The sequence below is a fragment of the Mytilus trossulus genome, chromosome 2, assembly GCF_036588685.1.
Source record: "Mytilus trossulus isolate FHL-02 chromosome 2, PNRI_Mtr1.1.1.hap1, whole genome shotgun sequence".
Lineage (NCBI taxonomy): Eukaryota > Metazoa > Mollusca > Bivalvia > Mytilida > Mytilidae > Mytilus > Mytilus trossulus.
The window spans coordinates 77,141,652-77,162,267 of record NC_086374.1 but is presented as its reverse complement, the minus strand read 5'-3'; the positions used below and the strand labels follow the sequence as shown (position 1 = coordinate 77,162,267).

Here is a 20,616-nt window from a genome sequence, read left to right as displayed (position 1 = left end):
AGGGGTAAAATGCAGTTTTCGGCTTATAACTCAAAAACCAAAGCATTTAGAGCAAATCTGACATTTGGTAAAATTGTTAAGCAGTTCAAGATCTATCTGCCCTGAAATTTTAAGATGAATCGGACATCCCGTTGTTGGGTTGCTGCCCCTGAATTGGTAATTTTAGGGAAATTTTGGTGTTTTTGATTATAATCTTGAATATTATTATAGATAGAGATAAACTGTAAACAGCAATAATGTTCAGCAAAGTAAGATTTACAAAAAAGCCAAATGACCAAAATGATCAGTTGACCCCTTTAAGAGTTATTGCCCTTTAAAGTAAATTTTTTACCATTTTTCGTAAATTTTATATATCTTTTACAAAAATCTTCTTCTCTGAAACTGCTGGGCCAAATTAATCCAAACTTGGCCAAAATCATCTTTGGGGTATATAGTTTAAAAAATGTGTGGCGTGATCTGCCAAACCAACCAAGATGGCCGTTATGGCTAAAAATAGAACATAGGGGTAAAACGCAGTTTTTGGCTTCTAACTCAAAAACCAAAACATTTAGAGCAAATCTGACATTAGGTAAAATTGTTTATCAAGTCAAGATCTATCTGCCCTGAAATTTTCAGATGAATCAGAGAATGCGGTTGTTGGATTGCTGCCCCTGAATTGGTTATTTTAAGGAAATTTTGCTGTTTTTGGTTATTATCGTGAATATTATTATAGATAGAGATAAACTGTAAACAGCAATACTGTTCAGCAAAGTAAGATTTACAAATAAGTCAACATGACTGAAATAGTCAATTGACCCCTTAAGGAGTTATTGCCCTTTATAGTCAATTTTTAACGAATTTTCATTAATTTTGTAAATTTATGTAAATTTTTACCAAATAAATTTCTCTGGTACTAATGGGCAAAGTTAATTATAGATGTAATTGTAAGAAGCAAGAATGATCAGTAAAGTAAGAACTTCAAACACATCACCATCACCAAAATAAAATGTTGTCATGAATCCATTTGTGTCCTTTTTTAAATATGCACATAGACCAAGGTGAGCAACACGGGTTCTTTAGAGCCTCTAGTTATAGATAGAGATAAACTGTAAACAGCAATAATGTTCAGCAAAGTAAGATTTACAAATAAGTTACATGACCGAAATGGTCAGTTGACCCCTTTAGGATTTATTGCTCTTTATAGTATTTTTAACAATTTTCATAAATTTTTAGAAAATACTTTCCACTGTAAGTTTGGCCAAGATAATTGTAGCAACAAGAACGTTCAGTAAATAAAGATCTAAAAACACATCACCATCACCAAAACACAATTTTGTCATGAATTTATCTGTGTCCATTGTTTAATATGTACATAGACCAAGGTGAGCGACACAGGCTCTTGAGAGCCTCTAGTTATTGAGAAAACATGCGTCATTTTTATCAAATTGGGAAATTTATAATAAACCAAGAATTTGTTTGGAACTTCAATTTGCAGACAGGGGGTCTGAAGGGGTTTGAAGAGGTGAACCCTCATTTGTAATAAGACCCCTTGTTGTCAGTGATGCTATTTGAGTAGAACCTCAGATCTGCACATATAGTCATTTTAGGCATGAAAAATGTTGAAATGAGTGTTTTTCAGTTTGAAATCATGCACAACTACTATTGAGATTGCACAGTTTGGAAAAAAAAATGTCTTTTTGGGAATAATTTATTAGCCATTTTAAAAAAAAAATGGGATTCTTCTCCAGGGGAAAAAACCCTTTATTCTCCATTAATTTAAGGCAAACAATATCACTGACGTTGTCGTCGTCATCGTCAGCGTCATCCAAAGACAGATGACATATGGTTTCCGGATAATAACTTAAGTAAAAGTAAATAGAAATCAATAAAATTTTAACACAATGTTTATAACCACAAAAGGAAGCTTGGGATTGATTTTAGGGGTTATGGTTCCAAAGGTTTAGGAATACGAGACCCAATAAAGCCATAAACAAGCATTTATCTAGTTTCAGGACAATAAGTTGTGTATAAGTATATCAATTGCTCTGAAATTGTACCACAATGTTTAATACCATGAGAAGAAGGTTGGGATTTATTTTAAGGGTTAAGGGGCAACAGACTAGGAATTAAAAACAAAAACAAGCATTTTTCTAGTTTCCGGACAATAACTTGTGTGTAACTGTATGGATCTCTCTGACATTGTACCACAAGATTCCATATAACACAGGAAAGGCTGGGATTCAGTTTGGGATTAATTTTCTTAAAAATGTAGGAAAGAGGGACCAAAAGGGTAAAAAATCAGCATTTTTATACGACCGCAAAAATTGAAAATTTTTTCGTCGTATATTGCTTTCACGTTGGCGTCGTCGTCGTCGTCCGAATACTTTTAGTTTTCGCACTCTAACTTTAGTAAAGGTGAATAGAAATCTATGAAACACAAGGTTTATGACTACAAAAGGAAAGTTGGGATTGATTTTGAGAGTTTTGATCCCAACATTTTAGGAATAAGGTGCCAAAAAGGGCCCAAATGAGCGTTTTCTTGGTTTTCGCACAATAACTTTAGTTTAAGTTAATAGAAATCTTTGAAATTTTGACACAGGTTTTATGACCTTAAAAGAAAGGTTGGGGTTGATTTTGGGAGTTTTTGATACAACAGTGTAGGAATTAGAGGCCAAAAAAGGGTCTAAATAAGCATTATTCTTGGTTTTTGCACAATAACTTTAGTTTAAGTGAATAGAAATTAATGAAATTTAAACACAAGGTTTTTGACCACAAAAGGAAGGTTGGTATATATTTTGGGAGTTGAGTTTAGGAATTAGTGGCCAAAAAGGGGCCCAAATAAACATTTTTCTTGGTTTTCACACCATAACTTTAGTATAATTGAATAGAAATCTATGAAATTTAAACACAAGGTATATGACCATTAAAGAAAGGTTGGTATTGATTTTGGGAGTTTTGGTTAAAACAGTTTAGGAATAAGGGGCCCAAAGGGTCTGAAAATTAAACTTTCTTTGATTTCATCAAAAATTGAATAATTGGGGTTCTTTAATATGCCGAATCTAACTGTGTATTTAGATTCTCAATTTGTATGCCCCGCCTACGATAGTAGAGGGGCATTATGTTTTCTGGTCTGTGCGTCCGTACGTCCGTTCGTTCGTTCGTTCGTCCGACCGTCCGTCCGTCCATCCGTCCGTCTGTCCCTCTTCAGGTTAAAGTTTTTGGTCAAGGTAGTTTTTGATGAAGTTGAAGTCCAATTGACTTCCAACTTGATGCACATGTTCCTTATGATATGATCTTTCTAATTTTAATGCCACATTAGAGATTTTACCAGAATTTCACGGTCCACTGAACATAGAAAATGATACAATGAGTGTACCAAGGACACATTCGTGTACCAAGGACACATTCTTGTTGGTCCTGTTTTTAAATTGGTCTATATTAATTAAGGTCCAAAGGGTCCAAAATTAAACTTAGTTTGATTTTGACAAAAATTGAATCCTTGGGTTTCTTTGATATGCTGAATCTAAAAATGTACTTAGATTTTTGATTATTGGCCCAGTTTTCAAGTTGGTCCAAATCGGGGTCCAAAATTAAACTTTGGGTAATTTCATCAAAAATTAAGTTGAATGGAGTTCTTTGATATGCCAAATCGAACTGTGTATGTAGATTCTTAATTTTTTGGTCCTGTTTTCAAATTGGTCTACATTAAAGTCCAAAGGGTCCAAATTTAAACTTAGTTTGATTTTAACAAAAATTGAATTCGTTGGGTTCTTTGAGATGCTGAATCCAAACATGTACTTTGATTTGTGATTATGGGCCCAGTTTTCAAGTCGGTTCAAATCAGGATCCGAAATTATTAAGACTCCCAAACAAAGTTTGGAGACTTATTGTTTTGCTCAGTTCTTATTATTTTTTATTATGTCACCCGATCGACAATGTCGGGTGACATATTGCTTTTCTTATGTTTCTTTGTTATGTCACCCGATCGACAATGTCGGGTGACATATTGTTATTCCTCCGTTTCTTTGTTATTATTATTCTTATTCTTCCAATGATTTTTGTCCGGCAGCTTTTTTGGAGACAATGAAACCTGACTCTTGATTATAGTAAACTATAATGAGGAACAAAAAATTTCGGGTTGCAGTGGGTCTGAAGACCATTAAAAATGGCTGCCGTTACCATGGAAACGGAACAAATGTGAAAAATTCCACTTTTTGGTTTTGGTTAATTATTTGGAGATGCTTATACTTAGAATCATTATATTTTGATACATTGTAGGTGCCCACTATATACTTCTTTTGGATGATTTTTGGCACTCATTGGAACTGCTATGTTGCCATGGAAACCACACCAAAAATTTCCAAAATATCAAAATGCTCCAAATTTTATGAAACTTCACAGTAATGATGAGCAACATGGAATGATGTGAAATTTGGCGTTGGAATTTCGAAAATATCTACCGTTACCATGGAAACAATGCAAAAACGGTAAAAATGCTTCAAAAACCTTAAAAAGTGGCATTTACTCTCTTAAAATGGTAGGTCAAATCCATTGAAACTCCATATTCCCTCCCATGAACCAATGTGGTATCTGCCACTAAAATTTTGGAAAAGTCTTTGTTACCATAGTAACCAACCAAAATGTCAAAAATTTCCAAAATTTCAAAATGCTCCAAAATTGATGAAACCTAATATGATTGTTGACTGTCAGGTCTGCATGAGATTTTTGAAGTTGGAAGTTCCAAAATGGCTACCATTGCCATGGAAACTGCAGAAATGTCAAATATTTTCAAAATGCTCAAAACTTAATGAAATTTAGTATTATTGTTAACTGGCATGTACAGATGAGACTTTTGACTTTGGAATTTCCAAAATGGCTGCCGTTGCCATGGAAACGTGGAACTTTTGACAATCCTCTAAATGAACTCAAAATTTACAAAAAGATATATCACAATTCATAGATCTGTATTCACTGTTTTATTATTTTGAAATGGCTACCGCTTAGTGGCAATGGGGGAAGGGTGACATCCGCTATTGCTTGCAATGGCAATTCTAGTTATTATGTCACCCGATCGACAATGTCGGGTGACATATTGTTATTCCTCCGTTTCTTTGTTATTATTATTCTTATTCTTCCAATGATTTTTGTCCGGCAGCTTTTTTGGAGACAATGAAACCTGACTCTTGATTATAGTAAACTATAATGAGGAACAAAAAATTTCGGGTTGCAGTGGGTCTGAAGACCATTAAAAATGGCTGCCGTTACCATGGAAACGGAACAAATGTGAAAAATTCCACTTTTTGGTTTTGGTTAATTTTTTGGAGATGCTTATACTTAGAATCATTATATTTTGATACATTGTAGGTGCCCACTATATACTTCTTTTGGATGATTTTTGGCACTCATTGGAACTACTATGTTGCCATGGAAACCACACCAAAAATTTCCAAAATATCAAAATGCTCCAAATTTTATGAAACTTCACAGTAATGATGAGCAACATGGGAAAAGGTGAAATTTGGCGTTGGAATTTCGAAAATGTCTACCGTTACCATGGAAACAATGCAAAAATGGTAAAAATGCTTCAAAAACCTTAAAAAGTGGCATTTACTCTCTTAAAATGGTAGGTCAAATCCATTGAAACTCTGATGGTATATTCCCTCCCATGAACCAATGTGGTATCTGCCACTAAAATTTTGGAAAAGTCTTTGTTACCATAGTAACCAACCAAAATGTCAAAAATTTCCAAAATTTCAAAATGCTCCAAAATGGATGAAACCTAATATGATTATTGACTGTCAGGTCTGCATGAGATTTTTGAAGTTGGAATTTCCAAAATGGCTACCGTTGCCATGGAAACTGCAGAAATGTCAAATATTTTCAAAATGCTCCAAACTTAATGAAATTTAGTATTATTGTTAACTGGCATGTACAGATGAGACTTTTGACTTTGGAATTTCCAAAATGGCTGCCGTTGCCATGGAAACAGAAGAAATGTGAAACTTTTGACAATCCTCTAAATGAACTCAAAATTTACAAAAAGATATATCGCAATTCATAGATCTGTATTCACTGTTTTATTATTTTCAAATGGCTACCGCTTAGTGGCAATGGGGGAAGGGTGACATCCGCTATTGCTTGCAATGGCAATTCTAGTTATGTCACCCGATCGACAATGTCGGGTGACATATTGTTATTCCTCCGTTTCTTTGTTATTATTATTCTTATTCTTCCAATGATTTTTGTCCGGCAGCTTTTTTGGAGACAATGAAACCTGACTCTTGATTATAGTAATCTATAATGAGGAACAAAAAATTTCGGGTTGCAGTGGGTCTGAAGACCATTAAAAATGGCTGCTGTTACCATGGAAACGGAACAAATGTGAAAAATTCCACTTTTTGGTTTTGGTTAATTATTTGGAGATGCTTATACTTAGAATCATTATATTTTGATACATTGTAGGTGCACACTATGTACTTCTTTTGGATGATTTTTGGCACTCATTGCAACTACTATGTTGCCATGGAAACCACACCAAAAATTTCCAAAATATCAAAATGCTCCAAATTTTATGAAACTTCACAGTAATGATGAGCAACATGGGACGATGTGAAATTTGGCGTTGGAATTTCGAAAATGTCTACCGTTACCATGGAAACAATGCAAAAATGGTAAAAATGCTTCAAAAACCTTAAAAAGTGGCATTTACTCTCTTAAAATGGTAGGTCAAATCCAGTGAAACTCTGATGGTATATTCCCTCCCATAAACCAATGTGGTATCTGCTACTAAAATTTTGGAAAAGTCTTTGTTACCATAGTAACCAACCAAAATGTCAAAAATTTCCAAAATTTCAGAATGCTCCAAAATTGATGAAACCTAATATGATTGTTGACTGTCAGGTCTGCATGAGATTTTTGAAGTTGGAATTTCCAAAATGGCTACCGTTGCCATGGAAACTGCAGAAATGTCAAATATTTTCAAAATGCTCCAAATTTAATGAAACTTTATAGTTTTGTTAACTAACATGTACAAATGAGACTTTTGACTTTGGAATTTTCAAAATGGCTGCCGTTGCCATGGAAACAGTAGAAATATGAAACTTTTAAAAATGCTCTAAATGTACTGAAAATTTACAGAAAGATATATTGCAATTCATAGATCTTCTTAATTTACTGTTAAATTGTTTTGAGATGGCTGCCGCTTAATGGCAATAAGGGAAGGGTGACATCCGCTATTGCTTGCAATGGCAATTCTAGTTATTATTATTCTTCCACCTTTTTTTGTCCGTCAGCTTTTTTGGAGTAAAATGGAACCAATCTTAATGATAGTTCACCATAGGGAGGAACTAAAAATTTCGGGTTGCAGGTGGGTCTAAGACCATAAAAAATGGCTGCCGTTTCCATGGAAACAGAACAATTGTGAAAAATTCCAGTTTTTGGTCTTTGTGAATAATTTGGAGATGCTTGAACTCAGAATCATCATATTTTAATACAATGTAGGTGCCAGCCATACACTGGTTTTGGATGATTTTGGCAATCATTGGAACCACTATGTTGCCATGGAAACTACTCCAAAAATTTCAAAAATATGAAAATGCTCCAATTTTTTGGAAACTGTAGCATAACGATGAGCAACTTTGGTAGATGTGGAATTTGGCGTTGGAATTTCCAAAATGTCTGCCGTTTCCATGGAAACAATGCAAAAAGGTCAAAATGTTCCAAAAACTTCCAGGTTTGGTAAATAACTTTCGTATGCTTGAACATGAAATCATAAAATTTTTACACAATATAGTTGTCCACTATATACAGGTTTTGTATGATTTTGACAATCATTGGAACTACTATGTTACCATGGATACAGGATCAAATATTTCAAAAATTTCAAAATGCTCCAAAATTGATGAAACTTAATATGATTGGTGACTGGCAAGTCTGGATGAGATTTTTGGAGTTGGAATTTTCAAGATGGCCACCGTTGCCATGGAAACTGCAGATATGTCAAAATTTTTCAAAATCCTCCAAACTTTATGAAACTTGATATTTGTGTTAACTGGCAGGTAAAGATGAGACTTTTGACTTTGAAATTTTCAAAATGGCTGCCGTTGCCATGGAAACAGCAGAATTTGAAATTATTCAAAATGCTCTGAATGTACTGAAAATTTACAGAAACGTGTATTGCCATGCATATATGCGCATTCACTGTTCAACAATTTTGAAATGGCTGCCGCTTAGTGGCAATTAGGGAAGGGTGACATCCGCTATTGCTTGCAATGGCAATTCTAGTTATTCTTCCTCTTCTTCCTCTTCCGCCACTTAAAAAATGAACTTGTCCGCAGCGTTTCTCCAAAACCGCTTGTCAGATTGACTTAGGATTTCATGAAATGGTAGACTAATATGTCTAGGTGAGCCATCACACTTGCGTTTGTGCATTGGGGTCTATTAAGGGGTATTTTGGGGGGGTAGAAAAGATACTACTACTATAGAACCCTATGGGATTTTATTTTTTAAAACTTTGAAATGAATATATCTTGAAAACTGTAAGTGATAAATACATGCAGTCTTCAGAAATGATTACAGGACAATATAACACATCACATGAAATATAGGGGGAGTCCCTGGGGGGTCATCCCCACCCCCTTCAATTTGGGAATATGCTTTTATCTTGTGAACGGTCCAGATCCCCACCCCTAAACCATATATATTCTTAAAAAGGACGATAAAACAATTAAAAAGAAACTAATGGGAGGTCCCCGGGGGTCATCCCCACCCCGTTTAATATGAGAATGTGCTATTATCTTGTAAACGGTCAAGATCCCCAACCCTCAACCATATATATTCTTGTAGGGGACAATAAAACAAATGAAATGAAATAAAAGGGAAGCCCCTAGGGGGTCACCCCACCCCCTCTTGTTTGAAAACTTGTAAACGGTCAACATCCCCACCCCTAAATCATATATATTCTTAAATGGGACAATAAAACAAATGAAATGAAATTAAAGGGAGGTCCTCGGGGGTCATCCAACCCTGTTCAATATGAGTATGTGATATTATCTTGTTAACGGTCCAGATCCCCAACCCTAAACCATATATATTCTTGTAGGGGACAATAAAACAAATGAAATGAAATAAAAGGAAAGTCCCTAGGGGGTCACCCCACCCCCTCTTGTTTGAAAACTTGTAAACGGTCAACATCCCCACCCCTAAACCATATATATTCTTATATGGGACAATAAAACAAATCACATGAAATTAAATAGAAGTTCCTGGGGTTCACCCACACCCCGTTCAATTTGAGAATATACTATTATCTTGTAAACGGTCAAGATCCCCACCCCTAAACCATATATATTCTTGTAGGGGACAATAAAACAAATGAAATGAAATAAAAAGGAAGTCCCTAGGGGGTCACCCGCCCCCTCTTGTTTGAAACTTGTAAACGGTCAACATCCCCACCCCTAAACCATATATATTCTCGTAGGGGACAATTAAACAAATCAAATGAAATGTTAGTCAAGACCTTGGGAGTCACCACCTCCCCCTCCTGTTTGAAAACTTGTAAATGGTGGAGATCCCTACTCGTAAGCCATATATATTGTTGTATGGGACAAAAATTTAAATCAAATGAACATGTGACCATTTGAATGGCGAGTTATGGGAGCTTTGTTTGGGAGACTTCGTAACAGCATCCTGTTACAATTACTTCTTGTTATATTAAATATTGTGCAATAGCAAGAAATATTCAATTGCACAGTATTGTGCAATATCAAGAAATTTTCAATTGCACAGTATTGCGCAATAGCAAGAAATCTTCAATCGGACAGTATTGTGCAGTAGCAAGTATTGTTAATTGCACAGTATTGCGCAATAGCAAAAAAAATTTAATTGCACAATATTGTGCAATAGCAAGAAATTTCAATTGGAGTTATCTTTCTTTGTCCAAAATAGTAGTTGAATCAACTTAAATCATTGTTTTATACAATATACAATGTATATTCACTTTAACTAATAACTGATAAATTAATACAATCGATAACAAGCACTTTTTTTACATTTTGATATTTTATGATGTATTTAAATGAGTAATTATTGTGGCAAACTCCTTTAGAAATTTGAATTGAGATCGTTTTTGAATTAAAGGAAAGGGGGATGTGAAAAAAAATCTAGGGGGGTCAATTTTTCTCATTTGAAATTTCATAAATACAAGGAAATTTCTTCAAACATTTTTTTGAGAGAATTAATATTCAACAGCATAGTTAATTGCTCAAAGACAAAACAAAAATGTTAAGTTCATAATCCACATTCATTCTGTGTCAGAAACCTATGCTGTGTCAACTATTTAATCACCATCCAAATTTAGAGCTGAATCCAGCTTTAATGTTGTGTCCATACTTGCCCCAACCGTTCAGGGTTTAACCTCTGCGGTCGTATAAAGCTACCCCCTGCGGAGCATCTGGTTTTAGTTTACAGACATATGCGCGTTATTCAGTGTTCACCAAATTTGTTATGTTATTTCTTCATAGACAGAATAAATATTAGAGTCCTTCCTTAATTGTATTTAATTTAAATCGACAAAAAATTATGATACAATTAAAAAAAACTAAGCATACAAATAATGCAATCAGAATTTTGGATGTTAGTTCTAATTATTGCTACATGTATTCTTATCCAATTTCATTTTGAATAAACGATTAACAAAAATTGCAATATTTCAGGTGAATGTATTGAATTTGAAATTCACACCAAGAATTAATAATTTCAAAAATTCATTGTCATATTGAAATTATTTCATGGAAGACAAACATGAGTCAAATATAGTATTTCTGATGAAAATTTCTATTGTCTGTTTTGTTTTCAGCCCAAATGACACAAAACCATGGATTCTTGTTGATATGAAACAACCCAAGCTGATATCTGGTATTATGACACAGGGTAGTGCCAAAGAGGACAAGTGGGTAACCAAATATAAAATCACGTACAGTATGGACGGCTTTACATTCACATCATATAATCCACAAGGAACCCCAATGGAATTCCAAGGAAATCATGACAGAAATACCATCATGAGGCACATTCTGCGACAACCAATTACGGCAAGATTTATCAAAATCCATCCAATAAATGGAGGCCCAAATGGCTTGGGACTTCGATTTAATCTCCTTGGATGTTACTACTACATACCAGGGATGCACCACCACACAACATCTATAACTGGTACTAGTAGTGTACCAATTAAAACTGGTACAGATACACACAGTGGTGGTTCTATTATTACAGTGTCTCCAGGAGTGCCAAATCAAGGGAAACCAACACCATCACCAGGAGCATCACAACAAGGGACACCAACATCAGGCCCAACACCAGGCCCAACTTTAGAACCATGTGAGTTGTGTTGATAACAAAGTTACCCACCTATGTAGATATGAAATATATAGGCCTTCAGGATGAATCATTTTATAACCGACCGTGCAAGGGCTGTATAGCCAGTCAAGGTCGTTAAAAACTTCCATTTGTTGTCATTTTATAATGAATTCAATGATTTTTTGATTTTTTTTAAAGTGATTTGAGAACGTTCATATATTGTTAATTTTTAGCTCACCTGGCCCGCAGGATCAAGTGAGCTTTTCTCATCACTTGACGTCCGGCGTTGTCCTGCGTCCGTTGTCATCGTGCGTTAGTTGTCGTTAACTTTTACAAAAATCTTCTAATCCCCTAGATTGGTAATTTTAAGGAAATTTTGCCGTTTCTGATTACTATCTTGAATATTATTATACATAGAGATAAACTGTAAACAGCAATAATGTTCAGCAAAGTAGAATATACAAATAAGTCAACATGACCTTAAGGAGTAATTGCCCTTTATAATCAATTTTTATATTCCCATCAAAATTTTGACGGGACGTATTATGGTATACAAATGTCCGGTGTCCTTCTGTCTGTCGTGCCGTCTGTCTGTCCGTCTGTCTGTCCGGCGTAAACATGTCGCACTGTAACTTGAGAACGAAAAAAATTTTCATGAAACTTAATATAGTTGTTTTTATGATGGTCAAATGATCTCTATACGTTTTGGTGAAAATAAGATTTCAACTTTTTGAGTTACGGCACTTTGTAACCAAAACAGAGGTGTGTTTTTTTCACACGTCGCACCGTATCTCAAAAACGATTTTTGATTATTGCTTAAAACTTTACACACTTATTTGTTATATTAAACTAAAGATCTGTAAACCTTTTGGTGATGATTCAAAATTTCATTTTTGAGTAATTGAGTATTTTGTAAAAAAGGGGGAGGTTTTTTTTTACATGTCTTGCCGTATCTCAAAAATGATTTATGATTATTGTTAAAAACTTTACACACTTCTTTGTTATATTAATCTAAAGATCTGTTTACTTTTTGGTTTGATTCCAAATTTTATTTTAGTGATATTTGTAAAAAAAAAACAGGGTGAGGGGGTTTCACATGTCCCAACATGTCTCAAAAACAATAAAGGTTTATTGCTTAAAACTTTCTCAGAAACTATTTATGATTATTGCATAAAACTTCCACACAAGACGTCAGGCATATCTTGCGCTCATGGCGCAGCTGTTTATTTACATTTTTTGTAAATTTTGGTTATCTTTTACAAAATTCTTCTCCTATGAATGAAACTACGTGGAAAAATTTAACCAAACTTGTCCACAATCATCAGTATGATATCTAGTTTAAAAAATGTGTCTGATGACCCCACCCGCGAACCAAGATGGCTGACATGGTTAAAAATAGTACATAGGGTAAAATGCAGTTTTTGACTCATATCTCTGAAATCAAAGCATTTAAAGCAAATCTGCAGTGAAATTGTATTGTTTATTAGGTCAAGGTCTGTCTGCTCTGAAATTTTAGACCAATCACTTACTCAATAAGGCAACTTGTTGTTGGGTTGCTGCCCCTGAATTGATAGTTTTAAGAAGATTTTGCAGCTGTTGGTTATTATCTTGAATATAATAATAGATAGAGATAATCTGTAAACATCAATAATTTAAAAGAAAGTAAGAGCTACATTTAAGTCAACATGACCAAAGTGGTCAATTGACCCCTTAAGGAGTTATTGTCCTTTATAGTCAATTTTTAACAATTCTTATAAATTTTTACAAAATATTTTCCACTGTCACTTCTGGGCCAAGTTCATTGTAGAAAGAGATAATTGTAAGCAGCAAGATTGTTCATTAAATTAAAATCTACAAACGCATCACCAACACCTAAACACAATTTTGTCATGAATCCTTCTGTTTCTTTTGCTTAATATGCACATAAACCAAGGTGAGCGACACCATTTCTTTAGAGCCTCTAGTTAGTGAGTGATTTAATTCAATATCTCCTGCCTTATTTGCAGATATCTCACTGTACGTCAGATCTCACATTTAAAAAAGATGTAAATAAATGTTCATGAGTTCCTAATCCTACAAAAGCAAAAGATAGCCTAACAATAACTAGTTGGAAAGAATGCACTATAATAGTTAAAAGTCTCTACTCTAAAGTAAGGGATACCAACAATACAAGTACAGAAACAAGGAAATTTCCTGCATATGCTATATTTATCTGCATTGCAAGCAGGTCTAGTAACTGCTCAACTATGTCCATCAGTCCATCAGTCAAAAAGACCTTGGGTAGAAAACCTTTGTTAATTTTTTTTCTTGTCTCTATCGTTCTATAGTTTTGCTCCTTTACAAATTTTTAAATGGCTGAATTTTTTGTTTTCATTCTCTAACTTAAGTTGGCCTCAACCAAATGTTATGAAACTTATACGCAATGCTTATTACAAAAAAAAAAACCAGATCAAGTTAGAAGTTTGGTTGTGTCACTTTTACTGTTTTAGAGTTAAGCCCCTTTACAAATGGGAAAAAATCATCAATTTTTTTCATTTCCATTTTCTAACTGAAGTGTTGGATAGCGTCACTTTTACTGTTCTTCAGAAATGTCCCTTTATAACTTTATATGATATGCAAGCGGGGGCATCATCTGTGTCTTGACACATTCCCCATTTTTTGGTTATTATCTTCAATATTATTATAGATAGAGAGATTAACTGTAAAACAACAAGAATGTCAGTAAGGTAAGATCTACAAATAATCAATATGACCAAAATCGTCAATTGATCCCTTAAGATGTTATTACCCTTTAAAGTTAATTACAATTTTTTCGTAAATTTTTGTACAAAAATCTTCTCTGCAACTACTGGGGCAATTTAATTAAACTTTGCCACAATCATTATTTTGTGTCTAGTTTAAATAAAATGTGTCCAATGACCTCACCTGCCAACCAACATGGCTCCATGGCTCCATCGCCAGAAATAGAACTTAGCGTCAAAATGCAAGTTTTTTTCTATGATTTTGAAAATTATCATTAATAGATTAAATGTGACACGGCTAAAATGTTCAGAATGTTCAGTTCTACCGATTGTCCTAATACATCAAAATCATCAGTTCTAACTATTGTTCATATACATCAAAATTGTCAGACAACTTCTTGTAGGAGTTATTGCCCTTAAATAACAAATGTTTACCATTTTTAATTTTTTTAACCTATTATCTTGAAAACTATGATAGATACAAGTTCAACAAATAATTTGAGATTTACAAAATCGTCAGCTGACTCCTTATTTGAGTTATTGCCCTTTAATGATAATATTTAACATTTTTTTGCGTTTTTCCCTAGCAACTTAAATAAAAAGACAAAATCTACCATTAAGACAATGAAGAGGAAATTTTCCGACGTTCCCTTGGAATAATTGCCCTTGAATGAAGATTTTTATCATTTTTGGGGTGGTTTGCCTTACAAAATAAAAAATATAATGGATAAATAAACACTATAAATCACAAAGATGAACAGCAAGGCAAGATCTTCTCACAAGTCACATTTCGCTGATAAAGGTAGTAGGCTGTCACTTTAGTGGAATGATTACCCAGCCTTTTAAATAAGGATTTTTTTACCCTCTTTTGTGATTTGAGCAAAAACTTAGAGAGAAACTAAACAGACTTAATGATCAGCAATACAAGATTAACAATACTGAGATTTTTTTCATGAATTTTATTCTCATTTACAATGTTTAAGAGTGACCTTTGTTGGATATGCACATAGGCAAAGGTGAGCGACACTGGCTCATTAGAACCTCTAGTTTAGCTTACCTGGTGGTAAGACAATGTGAACTTTTCTCAACACTTGATGTTTTTAGTCTGTCGTCCATTCATGTTTTCCTTTGTCGTCTGCATTGTCTTCCATTAACTTTTACAAAACTGGTCAATTTTCTTTAGAAATGGTAAAAAAAGATGTTTTAAAATGCCCTATCACAGTTAAACCTGTACAATCCGGGAGGCCATGGGAAAGTTAAAAAGGATTGGGTTTGACAGTGGGTGGGTTTATTCAGGTTTTGGTTTGATAGGATGTTATTAAGGTCAGATATATTTCATTTAAAAGTGCTGTCTCATTTTGAATTTTAAACTGATAAAAAACGTCATCAACTATTTACCCGTACCATGTGGTACCTGTTATATGACGGGCGTACCCAAATCACCGTTATTTGGCTCCAGTGGCGTTCCATACTTTTAGAAGTCCGATTTATGATACTTATTTCAAAAGTTATGCATGTTCCCTCAACATGAGGCTATCTATAGTCATGTTTCTCATGTATAAATTGCATTTTGATCACAAATACCGACTTAAAAAAATGAAATCGGATGAAACTCAGTTTTCTGGAGGGTAGGCTTCCCTTCTGTGTCTTACACAGGAAGTTCAGAGGTCTACAACTTGCAAAAAAAGTGCAAACCAGCATGCATATAACTACTGATCGTAAATATTATTGAAATACGCATAGGAAACAACTACATGTACTTCTAGGTTTGGGTTCATTTGAATCAGAAAAAATCGTGAAATTTTGTATGTTGAGTCCAAATGACCTCCTGTAGACTGCTGAACCAAGATCAGATTCACTTCCAACTTACAACTGTTGGGGTCAACCTGTTAACTGGGGTCCACTCTACATTCAGGCTACAGCTTGATACCTTTACCAGCATCCCTTGGTCTTCAGGGTCAAGATAAAGGACTAAAAAATCATCAAAATTGATGAGTTTTGCATTTGATGATGCAGTTTCAACTTCAGGGCAAAGATAGTGCAAACACGCATGCATATAACTACTGATTGTAATTATTATTGAAATAAGCATTGGAAACGACTTCTTCGGTTTTTGGGTCCATTTGAAGTAAAAAATCAGAAAAAAATGTGAAATTCTGTATTTTTGGTCCAATGACCTCCTGTAGACTGCTGAACCAAAAACTGATTCACTCCAACCTAACAACTGTTGGGGTCAATTTTAATATCTGGGGTCCACTCTACATGCAGGCTACAGCTGGATACCTTTACTAGTATCCCTGGGTCTTTGGAGTCAAGATTAAAGACGAAAAATCGATGTTTTTTTGCACCTGATGACCACCTTTGGGGCAAAAATAGTGCAAACCCGCATGCATATAACTACTGATCGTAACTATTATTGAAAAAAAATTACCTGTACACATATCTATGATCATAAATATTAATGATTAATATTCATTTTTATTTTTGGCTTAAAAAGTATCATATGTTCGGAGATATTTCATCATGAAGATGATGATCTTGAGAGAAATGCATTAGTCAGTCCATGTACAGAGAGTCTCAGAAGAACACTTATTGATTTGCTGAATATTTACTACAAGATATGTCAAAAGAGAAAAAAAAAGCTTTTGCTGTTTTTGCCACATATGATGACATAGTGCTTTGGTTCTGCCATCCGTATGGCTGAAACTCTATCTACCGCAAGTAACGTACCAGTAATGGAGCAGAAGCGTTCCAAAGGAGTTATTATGAACTGTTTTTACTTTTATGCAGTTCATCCTTCAATTTTTGTCTTTTTGGACAATAAAGGGAAGTTACAAGCTACTACATACATTAAATGGGGAAGTACCATTGCAGCAGCAGTAAGAAGAAAGTATGTGAAACATTTGCCGTATAAACTGACGGTACCAAGTCCAAATGAAGGAGGATGGAAGTAATTTTCTTCTAATTGGCGCAATTATATGTTTAATTTTTGGCGCAAATGATACCATGTAATTATAAAACAGGTGGAGCAAATGTAGCATTTGAGAAAAAAAGTTGTGCCCTGGCGCAAAAGGATGCTTTTTTGGTGCGAACGGATCCCTCCCATGGTTTGCAAGGAGTATTTTTACAAAGAATTTGAAGCTGAAAAATTGGACTTCAATTTTCGGCCAGAGTGGACATGAATTTGGTTTATTCAGGGCCAGGTTTACCCAGATTTGACTGTATATGCTTTAACTTATGTAATGACAAGATGTGAATGTCTGGTTAGCTTCTTACTTTAAATACAGCTTCTTCATTTTTTTCAGTGTGTGCTATAAAGATGGGGATAGAGAACTACCTAATTGTAGGTAAACCTCAGCTGACTGCATCTTCATCTAAAGACAGCCATGCAGGAGCCAGCTATGGTCGTCTTAATGAAGGAGAGAAAAAACCTACTGCTTGGATTCCATCGTAAGATAGACCTGCCTTAAAAGAAAAAAATATTTAATGACCAATATATTTATTTTAGAATTTGACACATTAAATTGCCTATAATGGATAAACATGTTATATATGAATTAAACAGGAAAAAAACAAAACTAAAATCACATTGAATTCTTAAATATGAACTAATATGTAAAAATGGTCAGTCCTACCAAAGAAAAGTTTTTATTTATAGAAATAATTTTGAATCTACATGTATACAGATGTGAATCAAGGATTTAAAAAAAGGACCCCCAGTGCCCCGAAACTAGGCAACATTAGGAGTAGAACATGTAAAAAGTCTTTAAGTAATAACCATATAATACCTTCTAAATCTCTTCATGGCTGGAATGATTGAATTGGTTGGCCTTAAATTTTGAAATATAAGTTTAATGTAATGAATTAATTTTAAAGGATAAGGTAAAAAAGTCTTTTGAAGTGTGGGTGGTAACAATTATGAATTACTAAAACATTGTCCATTTTAAGTTTAGAATCATCTCTTCTAATTGTTGTTTTTTTGTTTTCTATACATGCTTCAAATCTAACATCTAAAGTACTCTGTGATAAAAACCTTAACCTTCAATATCTTTTTAATAAAAGTTTAATGGGAGATAAGACAGTGTTTTCAATAAATATGAGGAATATTTATTAAATGAAATCCCCCTGGAAACATGTCAACGACATCTGGTAATTTAACTTCACATAGTTTTATTTTAAACTGATGTGTGATTCTTATAAAAATAGACGACTTTTTAATTGGTATGAGTACTTATTTTGGACGTTTTCATAGCATTTCAAAAATTATGTACACTCACCTTTAAAATGACTCTTTACAATAACAATATGCATTGACATTTTAAGCGCTAGTTCATAATAGCAATGCAGTGGAATTAAAAAATCTTAATTACTTGTAGTAAACATTATTTTATCACTTTGGTGATTTGACTTAGTTCCTCTACAGCTGTGACAGAAGGTGTTTTGAAATTCTAACCAGTTGGACAGTTTGATTTGACGAAACAAATTTCACAGTCACAGTAATATGGTGTCTGTACATGTTCTACTGTAATAGAACATTAAATTTTAAAAATTATTCGAATTAGCTCTCGCCGCGATATAACCTTTTTGTGATAATGCGGCGTAAAGCAACAAACAATCAATCAATCAATAATAGAACATTAATTCCAATATTTAAATGTAATATTTCATTGCAATGTACATCTTGTAATAATTAGCAGTTTTAATACATGTACTTGACATATAGTGTCAGATACATGTACATTTGTACATGTGTACAATGTGATCAATATGTTAGAAAATAATGTTCCGATTGATCAGTTTTACGGTTGTTTGAAATTTAAAAAGCTTTTATTTAATATATGTATCTGTTTACTGTAGATTCATTTATTGTGGTGGGTTCAAATTTTTCGTGGAATGAGGAAAACATGCCTTTTCATGAATATTTGATTTCATGGTTTTGTGAAAGTCAGCATACAAATTTATAGAAAATTTATTATTTGTTGAACTTCATATGTACCCTCAAAATCTACGACAATTAGTATCCAACGAATATATAATGAATCCACAGAACCATAATGCATGCCTTATATTATTTGATCAAACGACTTTTCACTTTATTTAGACCTCTAGACAAGAACCCATACATTGAAGTGAACTTCTTGGAACCCAAGACAATTACAGGAGTGATGATTCAGGGCCATGGACAGCTTCCACAATGGGTAAAGACATTCACAGTACTGACTAGTACAGATGGAAAGACTTTCAAACCATATAACAACAAGGAGAATAGCACTACACCAAATATCTTCCAAGGAAACAAGAACAATACACAGCCAGAAACATACCTCTTCAATCGTAATATTGTGGCTCAATATGTCAGGATCTATCCTGGAGAATACACTGGAGCCCCAGCTATAAGATTTAATCTTTTAGGTTGTAATCCATCAGTAGTTATTACAACTCCAGAACCAACTTTACCACCAGGTGTTACCACTGTATCACCTTCAGTGCCAGCACAGCTCAAACCAACAGCTCATCCAAATCCAGACCAATATATTGCTCCACCAAAAGGTGAAATAACCATATATTATATATCTTGTTTATGCTTTTACTGATTTTCATAAAACTTTGGTGAATTGTTTTTATCAATTGATGTAAATTTGTTTGTCTGTCCCTCCTTCCATCTGACTGTCCGTCTATCCCTTATCAAAATATCTTAACAGTAAGTCAAAAAAACACTTTTATCCATTTTCATGAAGCTTTGGTGAATTGTGAATCTATTGAAGTAAGCTACTTTCAGTTTTTATTCTTCAAAAATGCATGCTTTTTATATGACCGCTTCAATTTTTGGTCGTATATTGGTATGACGTTGGCGTCGTCGTCCGAATACTTTTAGTTTTCGCACTCTTACTTTAGTTTAAAGTCATAAGAAACCTCAAATTAAAAACAAAATATGCATACGTTTTTTTTTATAACTAAATGGATAGTTTTCATTATACAACTTGTGTACATATCCTTTTTTCTGAGGAAAATTCTTTAATTTGTCCACATTTAGAAGAAGTTAACTTATTTTTAATTGCTTGCTTCCAGCAAACAATTCGCCGACATATTTTCCGTATGCATAGTTACCGGAGCGTAACCCTCCTCGTAAAAATCCGGTGACCACAAAACGCATGGATCTGTCATTGAAATAAACAAATATCTGATAATACATGTTAAACACGTGCTCAATACCCATGCTTGTTGTGATTTGTTTACTGTAAGGTGACAATCGGTAAAACTCCGCTTCAAGACACGGCATTTAATGAGCAGCCATATTTGTGAAATCATAACAAACAGAGAGAAAAAAAATTGACGATTATACGATTTATTTTCTAAAATAATGATAAAATCGTGCACAGAGGACTAAGTTTATTATGTATACATGCATAGGTTCAAGAATTGGACAAACATTATTTTTCAACACTCACTCGTTTCAAATGACTTTAAGTCAATAGAAATCTATGAAATTTAAACACAAGGTTAATAACCACAAAAGGAAGGTTGGGATTGATTTTGA

General features: G+C 33.9%; 1 protein-coding gene across 2 annotated transcripts in view; it reads left to right on the top strand.

Moving 5' to 3' along the window:
- The window catches only part of LOC134708034 (mucin-5AC-like), a 221,759-nt gene that overhangs the window by 62,164 nt on the left and 138,979 nt on the right, over nt 1-20,616 (top strand). For both annotated transcript variants that reach the window (XM_063568282.1, XM_063568281.1), the window contains 3 exons: nt 10,835-11,358; nt 17,384-17,528; nt 19,180-19,628. In XM_063568282.1, coding sequence (XP_063424352.1) covers nt 10,835-11,358; nt 17,384-17,528; nt 19,180-19,628 — 1,118 coding nt within the window. The remainder of the gene's footprint in view (nt 1-10,834; nt 11,359-17,383; nt 17,529-19,179; nt 19,629-20,616) is intronic.